We start from the raw sequence: 22134 nt of genomic DNA, 5'->3' as shown, positions 1-22134 counted from the left end.
GAGTTCCTGCTCAGTTGTGCACTGGCATGTGTCAGGGACCCAAAAAGAACCCAGCTCTGAAGAGGTGTCAGTTCCTGTGGCAGGCAAAGGTGTGTTTGCCACAAATGTCAAGCCCTGTCAGGCCAGACTAGAGGAGACAGGATTCCAAGGAAGCACAAGGGCTGATTTAGGAGGACAGCTTCAACCTGGCACTGCCAGGTGCAGCTGGGAAGGGATCTGCCCTTCTGCAGAGCCCTTCTGGCACTCTGTTGCTGCAAGTCCTATTTCTGCTTTGCCACTCCCAGCTCACCTGGAAGAAGGCAGAGATCATCAGGACTCCTAATCCCTACCATTGTGCTTCCCCAGAAGCAGCTGCCCTGAGATGTCCTGCTTGTGGACTCCCTCTTTCTCTGTAGCCCCTGGCCAGCTCCTCCAGCTGCTGGGGTTTGGCTTTCTCACTCCCAGCCTGCCTTGTCCTGCTGCCTTGCAGGGAATGAGATGCCAAGGGATATCGGGTTGGACCCGATGATCTCTTGAGGTCCCTTCCAACTTCTAGTGTAGTGTGATACTGTGATATGTTCCTGCTGCTCAGAAATCCTTGGAGGGTACAACAGCACCTGAACCACTGATCTCACCCTGCTCCTTTTTAGTGCCTCTCTTTTTTAACCAGACCCCCTTTCTAACTTCCTAGCTGCTGGGATCTTTGTTCCAACAGCTTCTGCTCCCATCAAGGCTCTGGTACCGATAAAGGCTTGCAGATATACTGAGAGCTGGGGTATGTCCTCCTCCCGCTGCAAAAGAAGTCTGGCACACCCTGTGGGAAGCTTCCCCCCCCTCCTCTGTGTCTGTTGTGTCCCCCAGCCCCAGTATGTGCTGGGTACGGCCATCCTGGCTCTACCTTGTGTGTCGGAGCAGGAGGACCTGGTGACACTTCAGCCTGGCCCGTGAACCCGCGCTGCTCCACAGCTTCCCTCACTCACCTCACTAGCTCTGACTGCATCAGCCCACGAATTCCGTCTCTCCCGGCTGAGGTGGGCTCACCTCTGCCCCTCACCGGCTCCTGGGGGCGCAGCTGGTTGGGAAGCGCGGCGCAACCCCTGGCATTTCCGCTCCGCTGCCTCAGTCGCCAGCAGGTCCGACCAGATTGCTGGGGGGGTGTGGGAGGCTACACCCTGATGCTGCAGATCCCAACACGCCTGCTTCCCTGGAGTGAAGGCTCCAGAAAGCAGGAGCTAGGACCCCACGGAGAGCTGGGGGGGCCAGGAGAAAGGTGGGAAGCATGCTCTAGCCAGAGGTTTGAGGTGATGACTGATGAAGCCCAGCATGCTGCAGACCTCTGCGTGCAGGGAGATGTGGGAGAGCAGAGCCAAGGGGTGAGCCCACCCGTGGGGCCATCCTGAAGAGCCAAAGCAGAGCAGCAGCCTTTCTCTTTTGCAATGATTCAGACAGGAAAAGCAGAAAGCTCTAGGCTGTGTGAGGGGTTTCATCCTGCAGGGCAGTGGGGACAGCTGGTGCTCCCCAGACCTGCTGGGGGAACAGCAAGCTTTCCTCCCGTGACATTTCAGCTCCCCAGTCACACGACTCACATTTTCCCAGACTCCCAGAGGCTCAGGAAAGGGCCACCCAGTGAGAAGAGGGGCAGCCACCCCACCATGCCTGCTTAGGAGAAGGGCAAGGACTGTCCCTCTTGGGGAAGAAAATAAGAGGGGTGAAGGGACAGCTGCCAGGGAAAGAGTTAAGAGAGCTAGGAAGCAGTCAAACTGTCTCTGCTGGCTGCAGGGTAGAAAAGAACAATCTCCAGCCTGGAGGAGGCAGATGTGGGAGGGTGCTCAGGGTGGCAGCTGGAGTGAGGAAGGCAGCAGCTCCCCTCTCTGCTCCCATGAACTGTCACTGCAGAGAAACTCTCCGACTCTCCAGAGGGCCTGGTGACAAAGTGATGATGAGCTGCTGGCTCTGGTGACAGCTGCTTGGTGCTGCCAGCTTTCTCTGCGAGGAAGGTTCTGACTGCTGCTGACTGTGCTGTGGGCAGCTTCCTTGTCATGAAGTGACTTGGTTGGAGCGAGGAGGGGGCAGCCTCTTTTTCTTGGTGTCAAGCAACAGGATCAGGGGAAATGGTTTCAAGCTGCACCAGGGGAGATTCAGGATGGGTGTTGGGAAAATATTTCTTCACTGAAAGGATCCTCAAACATTGGAATGGTCTGCCCAGGTCAGTGGTGGAGTCACTAGCCCTGGAGGATTTCAAGCAGCTGTGGACCTGGCACTTAGGGACATGGTTTAGTGGTGACCCTTCAGTGCTGGGTCAAAGTTTGGGCTGGATGATCTTCAAGGTCTCTTTCAGCCAAATATATTCTGTTAGTCTGTGACTTGACTGTGGAAGCACACCACCAGGTCAGATGTTGATAGGACAGCAGAGACCAAGAGTCTGACACTGAAGCATGTCAGCTCCAGGGGCTGCCTGTGCTTTACAGAGCAGGGCCAGGCTGCTGTGAGAGTGACTGTGGGGCAAGGGCAGGGCAGGTCGCAGGAGGTGATTCAGGCAGCTGCTGCAGTGTGGCTGGAGGTGGAGTTTTACCAGAGACAGGATGAGGTGATGTGGCTGCACATGGTGCTGATCCTTGTGCAGCGTGTCCTGGCTCTCACCTGGCTTTGGACCAGCTGGACTGGAGGTGCTGTCTCCTAAGGAGACAGGCAGGTCTGTGAGAAAAGAGTGGCAGAAGGAACCTGGGCAACCCAAAGGCAGCACATCAGAAAGGGAATCTCTGGGAACATGAAGGGAGAGGGCCAGAGAAGCTAAAGAGGCACAGAGCAGGGTGGGGAGCAGGAATGTCAGATTCAGCACAGAAAAGAGGCAGCACATCTCCTTCCCTGCCCTGCTTCTGCACTAAAATAAGGCTGCAGAGAACCTAGTGCCCTGCAGACCAGTTCTAGCCCATCTGTGACTGAAACTCTCCCCTGACCCACAGGTACCTGGCCAAGAAACCTTCTCTGTGAGCAGCTCTCCAGGACTGCAGTGGCTGCAAGGGTCTGACAGGACTGGCAGAAGAACAAGTCCAGCTCTGCAGGTGGCAAGTAGAAGCCATGGATGGGATGAAGCTAGGTGCAGAGCTGGCTGTTGAGGAATGCTGGCACCAGCTACACTCTCCCCTCTGGAACTGCTCCAAGGCTGCAGGTCTTCACAGAATCATACAACGGTGCTTGGAAGGGACCTCCAAAGATCATCCAGTCCAGCTCCCCTCCAGAGCAGCATCACCTAGGGCAGGTCACACAGGAACACATCCAGATGGGTTTGCAATGTCTCCAGAGAAGGAGACTCCACAACCTCTCTGGGCAGCCTGCTCCAGGGCTCTGGCACCCTCACAATGTAAAAGTTTCTCCTGTTCCTGCGGAACCTCCTCTGGTCCAGCTTGCACTCATTGCCCCTTGTCCTGTCATTGGACATCAAGGACACCATCCCAAGTCAGTGAGGGGGAGGCAGCACAGGCAGAGTTGGCACAGGGTCCCTTCAGTATGCCCATGGGTCCCCCTAGCACTTTCCTGAGTGCCGTGCTGGGACCAGCCCGGGGGTGACCACTGCCTTCCTGCACAGGCTGACAGCTGGCAGCACAGGGTGGAGTGAGCCAAATGCAGTGAGCCAAGGGCAGATACTGCTACAAATATCCATATTCTGGTTACTCTTCTTGCTTATTAGGACAGGGGACCCTGCCACCAGCCCAGCACTTTGGAGCAGCAGCTCAAACCAAACCTTTTGCTCAGAAGCTATAGTTCCCTTTTTTTTTGTTTTTTTTTTTTTTTTTGCAGGACACAGAAAAAGGATCTGCCTAAGCTGTCAAAGCAGCATGGAACAGGTCTTGCCTGTGTTTGCAGGGAAGCAGGCAAACAGAGCTATAGGCAGGGTCTCTCTGGCCCCTAGAAACAAGGCTGCAAGGCCCTCCCTGAAGAGCTGGAGCACCTAGTCCCAGGAGACTGCAGCATCTATCTAATGAGGAGAGGGTGGGAGGCCTGAGGCTGTTCAGCCTGGAGAAGAGCAGCCTGAGAGGGCATTTATCAGTGCTTATCAGTATTGGGTGGAGGTCATGAGAATGGCCTGGGCTCTTTTCAGTAGTTCCCAGTGACAGGACAAAGGGCATTGGGCACAAACTAGAACACAGAAGGTTTCACTTGAACTTCAGGAGAAACTTCTTTCCTTTGAGGGTGATGGAGCACTGGCCCAGGCTGCCCAGAGAAGCTGTGGAGTCTCCTTCTGTGGAGAGTTTCAAAACCCACCTGGTCATTGTGATCCTGGGCAGCCTGCTCTGGGTGACTCTGCTGTAGCAGAGGTTTGCACTGGATGATTTTTAGGGGTCCCTTCCAACCCCTACCATTCTGTGGTTCTTCAATTCTAAACCTCTCTGTGTAGGAGGAGGCTCAGCTCCTGATATCCCCCCACCATGGCTCCCCTTTCACTTTCCTTGGGGGCTGCTATAATTCTCTCATTCAATGGGACACCCAGCTCAAGGATTTAGGGTGCCAAAGGTGAGGCTGTTGAGCCAGAAGGATCCCACAGAGCTTGCTGGCTCCAGGCCTTGGGAAACCACAGCCATTTCTCCCAGGCAGTCTCCAGCTGAATGCATCCTGCCTGCCTGCAGTCACAGCCTCTTGGTGAGCAAAATAATCTCTGCACCCAGGTCAAAGCAAGTGGTCCTCAGCCACCAAAGTACTAAAGGATCAAAAAGTAAATGTGAGTCAAACCACAGCATGCTCTTCCAGATCTTCTTTGCTTGTCTCACCAGCCCCAGGTGCCAGAGGACAGAGGCAAAGAGACCCTGGCAGGTCAGCTGAGAAGAGCTCAAGATGCTCAACAAGCTCCTAAAGCATCCCTAGGCCAGAGGAGCTGTAAAAGGATTGCAGCAAGTTGCACTGTTGCAGGGCCCTGTGCTGAACTGACCTGCAGCTGCTTCCAAAGCTGGAACAGGGAGTCAGAAAACCCCTGGGAAGAGGGAAAGAGCAGTGCACAGATCCGGAATGCAGAGGTCTGCATGTGCTTGAGGAGGAATGGTTCTGCACATCCAGGAGCTCTGTGCTCCTGCCTCTGTTTCCTACCCCAGGGCTGCTTTTGCCTGAGTGGGGATGGGTCAGGTTAAGAAACATCTGCTTCACACTGCATGCAGGGAGTGAGGAGCAGAGCTAGGCAACGTTCACTCCCACAGCTCAAGAACCGTGTGCACGGGGAAGCTGCTTCTGCAGGTCATGCAGGCTCCCAGGAGACAGGAGGAGGAAGGAGGATGACTGCAGAAGTGATGGCAGCCTGGAGATGAGCACAGTGTGCAGACTGACATGCATGGCATCCAGCCCTGCCTGCAGCTAACGCCCAGCCTGCATGCACTCTGCTCAGTTCTCAAGCACAGTGGCTGCCAGCTGCTGTCGCTACGGGGTCAGCTCACCCTCTGCCTGCTCTCTCTGTGCCGGGGGTGCCTGAGGCACATTCCTGCCCTCTATGGATTGGCTTGGACCAGCAGGCTTGCCTGTGCTCACCAGCTGCTGCGGGGAGGGGCATGAACACCCAGTCCCTGTGCATGAAGGGCAGCCCTGCATGGCTGCCATGCTGTGACCCAGCAGGTGGGGCCGTGGGTCCTGCCCTTACCTGCTGGGGGGGACCCTTGCTGCACACCCTCCTTGGTGCTGCAGCCTGGAGAAGAGTCCTTTGTGCCCATAGACTACTCCAAGGAGAAGGTCCAGGGGATCAGCTCCAGACACTGCTCTGTAGCTGTTTCTTCCAGCCTTGATCTGCCTGGGCAGGGGATCCCAGGCTGGGAGGCAAGGGAGCAGGGGCAGCCCCTTGTCCTGAGGGGGTCTCTGCAGCCCTGGTCTGGCCAGGGGAAGCTCTCTCAGCACTGGTTTCTCTCTTGGCAGGTCGCAGGAGTGCTTCATGAGATCATACCTGCTGGCACACAGCAGATCATCAGAGGGCCAGAGAGAAGCTTGCCCAGGGAAGAGGGTGCTGAGGCCAGCCAGAAAGCTGCTGGGAGGGAACAGGAGAGTGATGGCAAGAGGGGTGCCCATCACAGCCTGGTGCACCCATTGTTGGGGTGGGTGGAGAAGCAAAGTACATTTTCATTACAGCATCTGGGAAGCAAAGGGTAGCTTCAGTTTCCCATGGGCTCACTTTGCTGATCTCTTGATTTTCACCATGTCTCAGCTCTCCCACAGTCTGCTGAGCACTGCTGGCATGGCCTGACGAGTGGTTTGCCTCCTTTAGTGATGATTCCCACCCCCTCTTTCCTTTCAGCTCATCTTCCCTAAGGAAATGCTTGTGTGTCTTTGGATCTCCTGACCCTGCTGCCCAGAGAAGCCCTTCCAAGCACCAGCTGAGCTGTTTAATGAGTATCATCTTCTGCCTCTCTGTTCTGCTTCTCCCACCTATGTGTTAGTTGCAAAGAGCTGCAGCTTCTGCTGGGTGTCAGGAAGACTCCTTCTTGGGTTTTGTGGCCAGCTCCACCCCACAGGAGCTCCCAGCAGTTAGCTAACAGTTGCATCATCATTAAAAGATGGAGCCAGCCAAGATATTTGCATACCCTCAGCAGGAATGACCTCCTGATGCTCATCTTCCACAACAAGGAGCGTTGAAAGGTTACAGGCAGGCTGCCCTTGATTCAAACAAGAAAACTGCTTCCCTCAGCATCACACCTGAAGAAGCACAATTAATGCTCATGAATATTTGGATGCAGACAGCTGTGACATTTATCTGTGAGGACAGCAGAGACAAACTATGGGAGGGGACGGGGCTCTTCAGCCTGCCTGCCACACGTTCCAGAATAGCCCCAAAAGAGGGGAAAAGAGGAACATGAAGGTGAATAAAGCCTGTCAGGTAGGTCTGTTGGGCTGAGGGATGGAGGAAAAGAAGACAAAGAGAACATCCTGCAAAATTGTCCTATCTCAGATGCTCCTGCTGAAGGCAGCAGCAGTGTGAGCATGGCTGGCTGTGCCAAGGAGCAGTGCCAGAGCATTTGGCAACACCAGGAGAGGAACCAGGCACAGCCCCTGGGTGCACATATGGCCATGGCACAGTGGATTGCAGGTGTCTGCAAGCAAGTGAGGAGCCCAGGACCTGTCCAAGGGTCTGGTGGGAACCACTTGCCTGGCAGAGCTGCAGAAGCAAGCAAGAAATAATTGCCCTCAAGCTGGAGTCCAAAGGAGCAGACAGCCCACTGACGTTCACAGCTAAATATAAAGACACTTTTTTATGAGAAAATTTGGCCTTTTTTCTCAGAAGAAAAATACAACAGAAGTGGTCCCAAAGTCTTTCAGCTGCACAGATATAATTATGCTACTGAAATTTCCTGATGGAAGGGTGCAGGGAAAGTATGACTGCAGTCAATTTCAGGGTGCTGTTGCTATGGTGCTGGGATGTTTCTTGGCTCCTGGAATGTTAAACACTTAAAAAAGTAGCTCACAGGTCAAGCTTTCCTCCAGGGCCATCAAAGCCCACAAGTCAGGCTTCTGTGTTAAACCCTAGGGGAAGCTAGGAGGAGGCAGTCAGGTTGTGGGATAAACTGTGGGGAAGAGGCCATGAGCTGCAGAACATTGTGGCCAGTGTTTTACCACTGCCACCCCACCAACAGCCGTGTGGAGAAATTGAAGAGCCCAGTGATGGCCACCAAAGCATCCCTGCCTTGCAGCCTGTGAGGAGGGGCTGGGGCAGCTGTGCATGCTCATCAGGGTGAAGAGGAGATGGGGCTGTGAGTTAAGGGGAGCCCTTAGCACATCCACACTGTGAATGTGAAGGAAGGTTACAAGATCATGGAATCACAGGATCCCTTCAGTTGGAAAAGTCCTTTAAGATCACTGAGCCCAACCATTCCCTAACCCTAAGTCTGGTGCCAAACCCTGCTCCTCAGCACCACAGCTCAGCCTCTTTCAAACACCTCCAGGCATGGGGATTCAACCACCTCCCTGGGCAGCCTCTGCCAGTGCTTCATAACCCTTTCAGTCAAGAAGTTTCTTCTAATGTCCAACCTAAACCTCCCCTGTTGCAGCTTGAGGCCATTTCCTTTTGTCCTGTCAGTTGTTACCAGGGAGAAGAGACCAACCCCCACCTGGCTCCCACCTCCTTTCAGGAAGCTGTAGAGAGCAATGAGGTCTCCCCTGAGCCTCCTTTTCTCCAGGCTGAACACCCCCAGTTCCCTCAGCTGCTGCTCACCAGCCCTGTTCTCCAGACCCTTCACCAAGCTTCCTTGCCCTTCTCTGGACCCAGATCAGAGGTTAAATAATCTTCACTGCACAGCTGTGCTTCAGTTTGGAGGGGTCACTGTTGCTGGCTGAGAGCTGTCTGAACACACTGCTAAACAGAGACCTCCCATGGACATTGGTACTTCTTTTAGCTTGGTGGCTCTTTACATTGACACAGGCACTTCACAGGGATCATTGCATTCAGGCAGTTCAGTCACATTTTGTTTGGTTAGGAAACAGAGAATGATTTTTTCCCCCCTGTTGTTGGTTATAAAATTGAATATTTCCTTGGTTGCAAAAGCCAGCATTTAAAATTGGATTCCTGAGGTCATAACACAGCCTCAGCTGGAGAGGGATCATGAGCACATGCTTGGATGAACTGCTCAGGTTTGCTTAGTGCAGGAACAACCTGATTTAACCACAGTTATCCCTACTGCAAGCAGGGGCTAGGACTACAGAGCTCCAGAGAGGTCTTCTGCCAAAACACAATCACAGAATGTTAGTGCTTGGAAGGGACCTCCAGAGATCATCCAGTCCAAGCCTCCTGCCAGAGCAGCATCACCTAGAGTAGGTCACACAGGAACACATCCAGCTGGGTTTGGAATATTCTCAGAGAAGGAGACTTCACAACCTCTCTGGGCAGCCTGCTCCAGGGCTCTGGCACCCTCACAAGGAAAAAGTTTCTCCTTATGTTCCTGTGGAGCCTCCTCTGCTCCAGCTTGCACCCATTGCCCGCACATCTGGAATATTGTGTCCAGGTCTGGGCCTCTCAGTTAAAGAAGGACCTCAAGGAACTCTTGGAGAGAGTCCAGCACAGAGCCACAAGGATGTTGAAGGCAGTGGAAGATCTCCCTGCTGAGGAAAGGCTGAGGGAGCTGGGGCAGAGCAGAGGAGCCTGAGGGCTGACCTCATTCATGTTGATCAAGATGTGAAGGGCAGTGTGGGGAGGATGGAGCCAGGCTCTGCTCAGGGATGTCCAATGACAGGACAAGGGGCAAGGGCTTGGCCCGATCCTCTCCAGCCTATCCAATTCCCTCTGGATGGATCCCTTCCCTCCAGCATGTCAGCCACACCACACAGCTTGGTGTCATCACAGACTTGCTGAGGCTGCCTCAGCCCCAGTGCCCAGGTTGCTGCCCAGGGTGTTACACACCGATGATGAGGAGGAGTACCATAACTAATAGAAGGGCTTACAGAGGCCAGCAGAAATCCTTCCTCTTGTCATTCTGCACAGCTCCAGCTTCCTGAAGGTCAGACTTGCCTTTACTCATCAAGGAGATTATTTCCAGTCCCTCTAAAAGGGCAAATTTCTCTCACTCCATTTTAGAAACTGGAATTTTAGGATGCAGCGCTGACAGCTGCTCCTGGAAATCTGCAAGCTAGGCAGTTCTCTGGAGGCACTCATGATTGCCTCTCTTTGAGGACCCTTTCCAGACCCCATTGTCCCTACAGTGCTTCAGGGCACTCCTAACTGGGATCTTTAAAAACAAACAAATCAGGTCACTTTCCACTGACTTTTTGTTTTGGTTTTTTTGTGGGTTTTTTTTTTTTTTTTTTGGCTGCTTCCAGTCAAAGAGATTTGATTTTGCTGATCTGGAATTCTTCCTTGATTTAGAGAGAAGAAATCTACTCCTCCACTGTTTCATAGTTCACATCTGGACAGCTGTGGCAGCCTTCTTGACATCCTTGAGGACCAGCACAGAGCTGGCTCTTTCCCAGCCTCATAGACTTTCCCTAGCAGTTCAGTGCCTGACAGAGAAGAGATCACAGGTCATAGAATCACAGAATGGTTTGGGTTGGGAGGGCCCTCCAAAGCTCATCCAGTCCAACCCCCCTGCAGTCAGCAGGGACATCCTCCACTGTATCAGCTTGCTCAGAGCCTTGTCCAGCCTCATCTTGAATATCTCCAGGGATGGGGCCTCAACTCCCTCCCTGGGCAACCTGTTGCAGTGTTCCAGCACCCTCATGGTGCAGAACTTGTTCCTAACATCCAATCAATCAATCCAATTCAAACCATTGCCCCTTGTCCTATCCCTGCAGGCCTTTGCAAACAGTCCCTCTGCAGCCTGCTTGTACTGAAGGTCCACTCTTCTTAGTCTTTCAGTTTCTTCATGAGTCCTTGCTGTGAAGCCACCATAGTGGGATTTTAATATTTTGAGAGATCTCCTTCTCTAACTTCAGGTACTGGAAGGCTGCAATTAGGTCTGCCTAGAGCCTTCTCTTCTCCAGACTGAACACCCCCAGCTCCCTCAGCCTGGCCTCACAGCAGAGGTGCTCCAGCCCCCTGATCATCTTCAGGGCCCTCCCTGTGTCCTTGCTGTGTTGAGGGCCCCAGACCTGGACACAGCACTACGGGCGAGGTCTTACCACATGCCTCCAGGTGACTTGCAGAGGACAACAAACTCCATTTCCCAAAGACTGTGGATCAGAGAAGCCTTCACCTCAAAGATTCTGGTTAAAATCCTCCTCCCTTGCAGTTCCTACCTTGGAATTGCATCATCCCCATCCAACACCAGCACCAACACAGACTAAATATTTACAGAATGCTTCCTCCCCTTCCCCTTCCAAGTAGTTGTGCTCTCTGCAGTTGGTGATGGACCTGTGCCATGTCCAATTTTACCACAAGCAAAAGCACTCTAAAAACAGCCACTTCTGATTCCAGCCTGGTTGCTTTTGGGCTTTGCTTCCACCAGCTGCATTTTTGACCTTTGAAATTTCTGGCTTCCACAGATTCTTTTATTTTCCTCCTCTGGTGATTAAACACTGGAGGAGATGAACCTTGAAAGTCAACCAGCTTTCCTGGGCTCCCCTTCCCTCCAGGGCTTTGTCCCTTGGTACTCTACCAAGGAGGTTCCTGAAGAGGCCAAAGTTAGCTCTTCTGAACTCAAGGATTTCAAGTTTACTGAGTGCCCTCTTCCTCACTGCCCTGAGGATCTCAAACTCCACCACCTCATGGTCACTGCAGCCAAGGCTGCCCATGAGCTTCACTTTCCCAGCAGCCCCTCCCTGTTGGTGAGGACAAGGTCTAGCACAGCACCTCCATTGCTGGTTCTTCTATTGCCTGGAGGAGGAAGTTATCAGCAATGGATCCCAGGAGTCTCCTAGATTGCTTATGCCCTGCTGTGTTGTCTCTCTAACTGATGTTGGATTGCTTAGAGACCCTTGTGAGGGACAGGGCTTGTGAACAAGCAGTGACTTCTGTCTGTGAAGGGCCTCATCCACTTGGTCTGCCTGCTTCAGGTGGTCTGTAGCAGACCCACACTGCAACATCCCCTACCTTTCCTTTCCCCCATAGACTCTCAGTCTTCCCATCCTCACTCACCCAGTGGAGCTCCCTACTCTAGCTGGTCAGTGACAGAGGGCAACGCCTCCTTGTCTCCCTGCTTGTCCTTCCTGAGGAGCTTGTACCCTTCTAATCCAGCACACCAGCCATGGGAGTCGTTCCACCATGCCTCCAGGATGCCAATCAGATGTCAGCACTGCAGGCACACCAGCATCTCCAGCTCCTCTTGTTGCCCATGCTGCATGTGCTCACACAAAGGCAGCTGAGCTGGGCCCCTGGGGAAGCACTTGGAGCCCCTGAAGCAGCACAGCTGCACTTGGGCTGGGCTGATGGTTTCACCCCCACGTTGTTATGCCCATTCCCAATGCCCTCAAGTCTGACAGTTTCTGGTCTTCTCTGCTCAACCTCATCGCTTCCCACTGCATGGCCAAAAGCAGTTACTCAGCAGAGGACTTTAGTAGCCCCTAATGATGTCCCTAACCCAGGCCCCAGACTGCCCTGTGGGATGGGTCAAGTCAGCCACTTGGACCCTCTGTCCCTCTCAGGAAGGAATCACCACCAACAACTCTTTTTTCCTTGGCAGAGGCAGTTGTGACACGTGGTGCTGGCTGCCTTACCTTTGGTAGCTCCTTGGGTGTCATCTTCATCTCTGTCCTCAGCTGGCTGTGCCTCAGATTCCAGAGCCCTGTACCTTAGGTGTGAGGACAACTGGGAATGTGTGGGAAGTCATGAGGGGAGTCACCTGCTGCTCTGAGCAGGGACCTGTTTCCACTCCCCCTCGTTATGAGCTGCAGCTGAGGCCTGAGCCTGTTTTGGGGAGAGCAGGGTGTGGCCCCTATGGTTTCTCCCTGATGCTTCTGAGCCTGCTCACCTGCTCTTGCAGTTGTCACCAGGCAGAGGAGCTCCTCCACTTGGGCACATCTCCCACTGGGGAGGTCTCTGCTGCCCTCCTGCACTGGTGCCATAGCTGTGCACACTGCAGCTTGATGCCTGCAGCAGGGCAGATTTAGGTTGGACATCAGGGGGAAGTTCTTCACAATGAGAGTGGTGAAATCCTGAAACAGGATGCCCAGGCATGTGGTTGAGGCCCTGTGCCTCATTGTGGAGACATTCAAGATCAGACTGGATGTGGCCCTGGGGAGCCTGATCTAGTTGGAGATGTCCCTGCTGAGTGCAGGGGGGTTGGACAAGATGACTTCTGAGGGTCCCTTCCAAGCCAGTGCAATCTGTAAACCCAGCAGCCTGTTGCAAGTACTTTGGGCACACTTCCCAGCCTGGCCTAGGCAGAGTGACCCTTACTAACCCTGCTCAGCATGGGGTACAGGGAAGGGTTGCACCCCCCCCATAGTTCAGAATGAAAGCAGAGCTGAAAGGGGAAGGATACCCAAAGAGACCAACTGCCAGAGGTTACTTCAGAGTGTTTGCTTCAATGACCTTTATTTATGTCCATATTATACAAGTGGGATCTGAATTCCAAAACTTCCCATCATCACCATAGTGGAGAAAACACTGCCTGGAAGGAAGGCAGCACTGTGGAGCTGGAAGACAGGCTGCATCAAGCCACTTCTCCTCATGCAGTTAGAAATACTCCCTCCTTCACACAATATACTTCCCAGACCAGCAGGTCCACCCCAGGAATGAGACAAAGCTAACTCTAAACACTCCCTCCTCCCTCTCCTCTTCCTCCCAACAAAAGAATCTGCTCAGTGCCAGTAATGGAATGGTTAAAGACAGGAATACATCAGGTTTGCAGACTCTCAACCAGTCCACTAGATTAAAAAGTAGCCTGGTTACTCCCTCTCTCCTGGAAAATTTCCAGGAAAATCAAAGACCTAAAATGTGGTCCTTCCTTCCCCCATCCCACAGCCTTGTCCTCTGAGCAGAGTAGGCAATGAACTCTGAGGAGGCTGAAGGAAAGCTGAGGAAAATCAGGGGCTACCTGAATCCCTGGGAATCTGGTGGCTACCCTGGTGCATTCATTCGTTCCCTTTGAGGCTCAGAGACCTGTTTGGAACAGTACACAGAGGGGGCCTCCCTTAGGGATTCAGAAGCAACCAGAACACACAGAAACTGCCAGGAGGGTACACACCGTCCCAGAGATGGCTCAAACCACAAACAGGGAAAGGCTCCCTCCAGCCAAGGCCCCAAGAGCTGGGGGAGCTGGGAGAAGGCCCTGGCAGGGGGGAGAGAGCTCCTGCAGCAGTACTGAGGGCTCACCAGGTTTTACTTCTTCTTCCTCTCCTGGGAACAGCGAGGGCAGAACCTGGCAGAACAGGAAAAAAAAGCCAGCATTTAGAGCATGATACGAACACAGAGGCCCAAAGGACCTTTCCCAAGGTCCCAAACAAAGCCTTACTTCAAATTTTTTTTTTAAGAGGTCTTTGAAGTGGGTATATGCAGTACTCTCTCTCCTGCTACCCAGGACCTCCCCTTCCCAAAGACAAAGGGGCCCTCCAGGATTCCTGTTCACTCACCATTTTCCTCTTGGTTTTGTTGTCAGACCCACGCAGGCAAAATGGAACCACTCAATGGAACACTGTGGGATGGAGAGCAGTCAGTTCTCTTTTGAGATCCTTGCTCTGGCCTACTGAGGCTTCCCAACATTTGATCACAACCTCCTAACTCCCTGGCAACAATCAGGGATGAACACTCACACCCAGCCTACGCATTGTTAGCAAGGTTACCTCTTTTCCTTCCTTGCTAACTGTGGGGACATGAAAACAAGCTGTCACTGGAAGGAAAACCCTGAAGAAAGAGGCACTTAACAAGCCCTCACCAGCCATATCTTTGCCCTTCCAAACTACATCAGCTAAACCTAACTTGTTCCTAAACACCCTCTTTACCATGAGGGTCATGGAACACTGCAACAGGTTGTCCAGGGAGGTGGTTGAGGCCCCATCCCTGGAGATGCTCAAGATCAGGCTCAACAAGGCCTTCAGCAAGCTGCTCTAGTGGAGGATGTCCCTGCTGACTGCAGGGGGGTTGGACTGGATGACCTTTGGAGGTCCCTTCCAACCCAAACCATTCTGTGGTTCTATGATCCTGTGAACCCTCTTCTTGCCACTGCTTGCTGTATCAGGCCCCCCCAAGCAGGACAAGCCCCTCTGTGCAAGACTCTGCCCGTTCCCTCCTCCCTCCTCCCCACCAAGTGTGGGCTCTTACGTCTGGGTTGTCGCAGCCAATCATCTCCCCATAGGAGACCTGGTGGCAGAGGCAGTAAGTGGGCTCATTGGGGTCCACAGGCATGTCCAACACATCTGAAGGGTGCACGTTCCCAAAGGTGACTGAGGGCATCCCATACTCCGTGCTACTGCAGGACAGGAATAAGGCAGGTCAGCAAAACACCTGGCTTGGAGCCCCTTCCTATCTGCCAAGACAAGAGGGAAGGGCCTCAAACTGCACCAGGGGAGGTTTAGGCTGGACATGAGGAAAACTGTTTTCCCTGCAAGAGTGGTCAGGCATTGGAACAGACTGCCCAGGGAGGTGGTGGAGTCACCATCCCTGGAGGTGTTTAAAGGTCACTTAGATGTGGCACTCAGAGATACGGTTTAGTGGTGAACTTGGTGGAGTAGGGTTGATGGTTGGATGGTCTCCAGGGTCTTTTCCAACCTGAATGATTCCAGGATTCCTCCCTCCCGCACATCTCTCCAGCACTTACGTGCGGACGAGCTTCAGCTTCTTCTGGGCGGTTTTGGGTGCCTCCTCATCCGAGTTCTTCCCCTTGGAGCGAGCACGAGCAGCTTTCTTCTCCTTCTGGGCTCGGCCCTCTGGGAAGAAGAGAAGAGGGATGCTGCATCTGCCACTCCATCAGAACAGCCACCTGATGGATGGCAAGAACCTCTCCAGAACTAAACCACCCTCCTCTTCTGGGGTGTGCCTGGGGCCAAGCACCCCATCTGAATTGTACCTAGCTGCCTCCCATGTGCTCACACCAGAGGAGCCCAGGTCATCACCGGTTCACCTGTCCTTCAGATTCCACTCTTGGATCTGCACCTGCCTTCATCCCCACCACTTCCACAGGCACCTGACTGCCTCCTGTACCAGTCTGCAGCCCAGTGGTGGTACTCACTCTTCTTGCCCTTGCTGGAAGAGCTGTCATAGTCACTCGACTCTATCTGCTTCTCCTTCAGGTCTGCCTCGAAGCGAGCCAGGTCCGTGTCCAGCCGCCGGATGTGCTTGTCCACCTGCAAGGGTGACAGCCACCACCAGTCACCAGGAACAGAGCCCAGGGGGACAGAGATCAGAAGCCATGGGGCTTGTACTAAAAGAACCAAGAGTGGGTAGCACCTAAAAGGACATCAGGGCCATCCAAGACTGGGGGCTTTAGCACAGCCTTTGATATGCCAAACAGGAGCCCCTTCCCTTCTTACCATCTCGTAGGTCTGCATGGCCAGCTGGACCTTGTCGTCCCCAAACTCCTTGCACTTCCCATAGGCATCCTGGATTTGCTTGAGGAGCCCCAGCTTTTCCTCTGAAGACAAAGTCCGTGCGTTGCTGATGTACTCTGTGGCCAACTTATCGATCTCTGACTTGAGGTCTGGAACATATGGACCATTAAATGGACCCCCCACCCAGAGTGCCCTCCCCTGAGGGGCTGAAGGATCAGAGCAGGCCTCCTCCCCTGCCTTCAGATCCCTGGAATAAAGGTTTGATCAATCTGAGAGCCTGAATGTGTGACTAACTGGGAGAGCAGTGGACGTTGTCCACCTTGACTTCAGCAAAGCTTTTGACCCTGTCTCCCATAACATCCTCACAGGGAAGTGTAGGAAGTGTGGGTCAGACGAGTGGACAGTGAGGTGGGTTGGGAACTGGCTGAGGGACAGAGCTCAGAGGGTTGTGCTCAACTGTGCAGGGTCTAGTTGGAAGCCTGTGGCCAGTGGTGTTGCCCAGAGGTGAGTACGTGGGTCCAGCCTCGTCCAACCTCTTCATCAGTGACCTGGCTGAAGGCACAGAGTGGAGCCTCAGCCAGGTTGTGATGGTACCAAACTGGGAGGAGTGGCTGACACCCTGTCAGGCTGTGCTGCCATTCAGCCAGACCTGGACAGGCTGGGAGCTGGGCAGAGGGGAACCTCATGAAGTTCAACAAGGGCAAGTGTAGGGTCCTGCACCTGGGGAGGAACAACCCCATGGACCAGGACAGGTGAGGGTTTGACCTGCTGGAGAGCAGCCATGCAGAGAAGGACCTGGGAGTGCTGGTGGACAAGTTCACCATGAGCCAGCAACACGCCTCTGTTGCCAAGAAGACCAATGGTATTCTGGAGTGCTCAAAGGAGAGCATGGCCAGACAGAGGACAAGGGACATCAGGTACAAACTAGAACACAGGAGGTTTCACTTGAACTTAAGAAAAAACTTCTTTCCCCTTACGGGTGACAGTGCCCTGGAGCAGGCTGCCCACAGAGGTTGTTTGGTCTCCTTCTCTGGAGACTCAAAACCCACAGGGACATGTTCTATGGAACCTGATCAAGTTGAACCTGCTTCAGCAGGGAGGTTGGCCTAGATGATCTCCACAGGCCCCTTCCAACCCCCACCATTCTGTGATGCTATGAAGCTGCATGCTCTCTCTCTTCAACCAAACCATCCCCGGTCCTCACCTTCTGTCCTCTGGTCCAGATCTCGCATGAGCTGGAAGTTTCTCTGCAATTCAAACGGTAAGTTCTCAATACCTGCAGGGAAAGGAGGACACATGGAGAAGTTAGACTCCTGGCCACCATGGCAAGACAGGAACCAAGCTAACTGCCAACATGTACAGCCCTCCAGCGACTCCCAGTGCCCCTTGCTGGTGCACACTGGTGTGCCTCCATTTGCTGTCAACCTCCAAAGGAGACAGGCTATAAAACTGAGATCTATTTAACCCCAGAGCACGGCTCTAGGATGCATCCTGCTTAACAAAACCCTGCTGCCATCAGAAAGCAGAACCCCAACATTTGTACTGAAGCCAGCCATTACAGTCATAGAATGGTGTGGGTTGGAAGGGACCTCCAAAGCTCATCCAGTCCAATCCCCTGCCATCTGTAGGGACATCCTCCAGTCGATCAGCATGCTCAGAGCCTTGTCCAGCCTGAACTTGACCAGGGATGGGACCTCAAACACCTGCCTGGGCAATCTGTTGCAGTGTTCCAGCACCCTCATGGTACAGAACTTGTTCCTAATATCCAATCTAAATCTGCTCTTCTCCCATTTCAGACCATTGCCCCTTGTCCTCTCCCTTTGCAAACAGTCCCTCTGCAGCCTGCTTGTAGCCCCCTTCAGGTACTGGAAGGCTACTCGAAGGTCTGCCTGGACCCTTCTTTTCTCCAGGCTGAACAACCCCAGCTTGCTCAGTCTGATCCTCCAGTCCCCTGATCATCTTGGCCATCCTTTGGACCTGCTCCATCAGGTCCATGTCCTTCCTGTGCTGAGGGCTCCAGAGCTGGACATAGCACTGCAAGTGAGGTCTCACCAGAGTAGAGAAGAGGCAGAATCACCTCTCTATCTGCTGGCCATGCTGCTTTTGATGCAGCCCAGGACACAATTTAATCCTAGATTTTTAATCCTGGATTTTTAATGCTAGAGAACAGCTCTAGAATACACCCTGGTAAACAAAAACGCTTCTGCTCTGCAGAAAGGCCTCTTTCGGAAAGCAGAACTCCAATTCTGTACTGAAATCAGCCCTTACACTACAACAAACCCATCCAGGAGGCCATTCAGTAATTAAGCCAACAGCACAGTAGTGCCCTTCAGTTCTGTCTACACAAGGATGTACAAATTCAAGCTGATCAAAAGCTAACTCACTGAAAAGTGGGTCCCTTTTGGTGCACCCATTTTACACCTAGGGGACAGGAGACCCTTTGTGCAGAGCTTAAGAGCAACTCTGAGACAGGACAGCCAACAGGCTTAACCCCCTCTCTCCTGTTCCTTCAGCCTTCTGCAATGCAAGCTCAGCCTGCTCTGCCCAGTGCCTGGAAGGAGGCTCTGCCCCTGTATCATCAACAATAAACACCTGGAGGGCTCTGAAGGAGCAATGGGATGCTGGCAGTCAATCAATTTTCGATGCGCTTTGCGACTCACCCCCTTAGACACCACCAGATGCTCAACTGACAAAGCTGATAAAAAACAGTTCTCATTTTCCCATCCCTCGCTCATCAGACTGAGAGCCAGTGGCACTGCACTAAGTCCAGGCTCTATTATTGTCAACTTGACATCAAACAACAGAATTCAAAATTTCTCTCTTGTAGGTTAAAAAAAAACCACCAAAAATGCAGCTGTGGGGAAAAGCTCTTTAGAATCACAACTTGAGGATGCCTGCTCCCTGAACCCACTCTCCAACATACAGAGGTGGGCCACTGGCTGGAAATGGAACTGGCTGGAAATGGAAATGGCTGGACAAGGAAATGGCTGGACAAGGAAATGGCTGGACAAGGAAATGGCTGGACATGGAACTGGCTGGATGGCTGCACTCAGAGTTGTAGTCAACAGCCCAATGTCCTAATGGAGACCAGTGACAAGTGGTGCCCCTCAGGAATCAGTACTGGGACCAGTACTGTTCAACACCTTTGTCATCAACATGGACAGTGTCATTGAGGCAGCCTCAGCAAGTCTGTGATGACACCAAGCTGTGTGCAGTGGTTGACACACTGGAGGGAAGGGATCCATCCAGAGCAACTTGGACAGGCTGGAGAGGTGGGACCAAGCCAACCTCATCAAGTTCAACAAGGGCAAGTGCAAGGTCCTGCACCTGGGTCAGGGCAATCCCAAGCACAAATCCAGGCTGGGTGAGGAGTGGCTCAAGAGCAGCCTTGAAGAGAAGGACTTGGGGGTGTCAGTTGGTGACAAACTCCCCAGGAGCCAGCACTGGTCACTGGCAGCCCAGAAGGCAGCTGTGTGCTGGGCTGTATCCAAAGCTCCAGGGAGAGCAGCAGCACAGGGAGGGGATTCTGCCCCTCAGCTCTGCTCTGCTGAGACCCCACCTGCAGCACTGCCTCCAGTTCTAGTGCCCCCAGCATAAGAGGGACAAGGAGTGAGGTCATGAAGATGATCAGAGGGCTGGAGAACCTCCTCTGTGGGGACAGGATGAGAGAGTTGGGGCTGTTGAACCTGGAGAAGGCTCCAGGGAGACCTTAGAGCAGCCTTCCAGTATCTGAAGGGGGCTACAGGAGAGCTGGGGAGGGACTTTTGACAAGGCCTGAGGTGACAGGGTGAGAGGGAGCAGATTGAAGCTGGAAGAGGGCAGATTGAGACTGGAGATTAGGAAGAAATTCTTTCCAGTGAGGGTGGTGAGACTCCAGAACAGGTTGCCCAGGGAGGTTGTGGATGCCTCCTCCCTGGAGGTGGTTCAGAGCCAGGCTGGATGAGGCCTTGAGCAAACTCAGCTAGTGGGAGGTGTCCCTGGCCACAGCAGGGGGTTGGAACTGGATGATCTTTAAGGTCCCTTCCAACCTAAACCTTTCTATGATTCTGTGGGCCATGAAATGAATTCCTGTGAGATGTAAAAATAACGGCGGGGCTCTCTGTGTTCAGAAGCTGTTCCTTTCCCTTCTTTTGCACAAACAAAGCAGTGAGGTATCCAGAGAAGCCTCCTCTGCTCCAGCTTGCACCCATTGCCCCTTGTCCTGTCATTGGACATCCCTGAGCAGAGCCTGGCTCCATCCTCCCCACACTGCCCTTCACATCTTGATCAACATGACTGAGGTCAGCCCTCAGGCTCCTCTGCTCCAAGCTAAAGAGCCCCAGCTCCCTCAGCCTTTCCTCAGCAGGGAGATCTTCCACTGCCTTCAGCATCTTTGTGGCTCTGTGCTGGACTCTCTCAAGCACTTCCCTGAGGCCCTTCTTGAACTGAGAGGCTGAGACCTGAACACAACATTCCAGATGTGGCCTCACCAGGGCAGAGTAGAGGGGCAGAAGAACTTCTCTCCACCTTCTCACCACAGCCCTTCTAATCCACCCCAGGATGCTCTTGGCCTTCTTGGCCACAAGGGCACATTGCTGGCTCATGGGCATCCTTCTGCCCACCAGGACCCCAGGTCCCTCTCCTCTGTGCTGCTTTCCCACAGGTCAGTCCCCAGCCTGTATTGGCCCATGTGGCTGTTCTTTCCCAGATGCAAGACTCTACACTCATTGGAGTTCTTTTCAGCTTTGACTACAATTTATTATGTTTATTGAATTTTCTTCATTAACAAGAGGTTCTCTTTCTTAAGGGCAAAAGGAGCAGAGAGGCAATGAGGCCCCTTGTCCCTACATCAACACCTTACCAACTCTGTGCTGGAGGGAACTTAGCACTGAGGAGTTCTGCAGAAGCAAGCTTCAGTGTTTTCAGGCATTTGCAAAGAGCCAGCAGGGGAGTGGAGCAGCAGACCTGTCACCAGAGCTGCACGCTTTAACAACACCTCCCCACCGCCCGCCTCTCCCGTTTCTAGTGCTGACAAAAACTGAAAACAGAATTCAGCGAAGAATTGCTAAATATTAACCCTTAGCATTCCTTCAGCAGCAGCTCCTCTGCCTACTCTACTTTACCTAGTTTAAGGAGACACAGACAAACAGGCGCTGAAAGGGCAGAGTCTGGCAAAGTTATAAGCACCTTACAGCAGGACGATGCCACAGGAGGGCTCCGATAACATTACCAACTCCATTACTATTTACAGAGCTCTTCTTCGACCCGCAAACCAGGCGGCATTTGTCCAAGGAAAACACCACCCTAGGGCCGCACAAGTTATCTTCCGCTCTACCGCACCGGTCCCGCACTTCGCCCCGCGAAAGCCACTGACAGCCGCCGCAGCGGCGGCGCCTACGGCAGCACCGGCTCCTTCCTCCGGCAACAAACCAGGGGCTGGCCGCCTGCAGTAGGACCTGGCGCCCGCCAGGGCCCCAGGCGAGCCCTGTCGCCCGGCGGAGCAGCCCGTACCGGCGCCCCAGGTGTGCCGCCGCAGCCGCTGCCGCTGTTCCTTAGCGGCCCGGAGCCGCCTCTACGCCTCGGGCCGCGGGCGGGGCCTCTCCGCACGGCCCCGGGACCGAGCGGCGGCAGGACCCTCACGGCCGGGCCAGGGACAAGGCTGCTGCTCCGTGCCGAGCAGGCCGGTCGTGGGCACCCAGTCCCGGCCAGTCCCCTCACGCCGGGGCAGAGGTCGGCCCCGGCGGAGCCCCGCCCCGAGCCACGGTCCGGCCGTGCCCACGCGGCCTCCGGCCAGGGCGGCTCCAGGCGCGGCCCGCGGCCCCGCCCCCGGCGGCTCTTACTATCCAGGTAGTGCTCCAGGTACATCCCGGCTGCCATCTTGGGCCCCGCACTCCTGGCCGCTTCCGGCGGAGCCTGCCGCCGGTGCCTGCCTGCGCACACCCCCGGAAGCGGCGCAGCCCGGCAGCCCCTTCCGCCCGCCTGCCCGTCGCCATGTTGGGCTCTGCCGGCTTGCCGCTGCGCTGCTCTCCTATCCAGCGGCGGGGGAGCAGTCGGGCGCGTGTCCGCCGTCCGAGGGAGGGTGACCGGCGGGGTCGAGCCGGGCTCGCCCCGCCCGCTGCTGGTTGCGGGCAGAAAGCCTCCTGGGGAGCGGTGGGAGAAGTGGGGCGAGGCGGCTCGGCCACAGGCAGCAGGGCTGGAGTGCGGGAGGGTGGGTACCGGTACCTGCTGCTTTCCCCAACAGCACACGGACTTCGTCTTTGGCAGGCTATGGAGGCCTCATCTCGCTCCGAATAATTTTCA

At 54.1% G+C, this 22134-nt stretch overlaps 1 protein-coding gene across 5 annotated transcripts; it reads right to left on the bottom strand.

Moving 5' to 3' along the window:
• Positions 1–13690: 13690 nt before the first annotated feature.
• On the bottom strand, positions 13691–21711 carry ING4 (inhibitor of growth family member 4). 5 transcript variants are annotated; one of them, XM_054386613.1, is made up of 8 exons: positions 21675–21711; positions 17060–17131; positions 15838–16004; positions 15537–15651; positions 15126–15234; positions 14630–14777; positions 13942–14003; positions 13691–13730 (listed from the first exon to the last, which is right to left on the bottom strand). In XM_054386613.1, exons 1-8 carry the CDS (start codon positions 21709–21711, stop codon positions 13691–13693), a joined length of 750 nt encoding a protein of 249 aa, XP_054242588.1. The 5 variants fall into 5 exon arrangements, with proteins under 5 accessions (XP_054242588.1, XP_054242591.1, XP_054242589.1 ...); XM_054386616.1 differs by having other exon boundaries at positions 14630–14774; positions 15138–15234; XM_054386614.1 differs by having other exon boundaries at positions 15126–15225.
• Positions 21712–22134: the final 423 nt, after the last annotated feature.

This window comes from Indicator indicator, chromosome 14 (assembly GCF_027791375.1).
Source record: "Indicator indicator isolate 239-I01 chromosome 14, UM_Iind_1.1, whole genome shotgun sequence".
NCBI classification, from domain to species: domain Eukaryota; kingdom Metazoa; phylum Chordata; class Aves; order Piciformes; family Indicatoridae; genus Indicator; species Indicator indicator.
Note: the sequence above shows the minus strand (reverse complement) of the source record. Positions and strands in the feature narration are given on the sequence as shown.

Excerpts from the sequence above, each read along its gene's own strand:
- ING4 (XM_054386613.1), bottom strand. The coding sequence starts at position 21,711 with ATGGCAGCCGGGATGTACCTGGAGCACTACCTGGATA. Across the intron at positions 17,132-21,674 it reads CCTGGAGCACTACCTGGATA|GTATTGAGAACTTACCGTTT; the intron begins GTAAGAGCCGCC and ends CTTTCCCTGCAG. Across the intron at positions 15,652-15,837 it reads CCATGCAGACCTACGAGATG|GTGGACAAGCACATCCGGCG; the intron begins GTAAGAAGGGAA and ends TCACCCTTGCAG.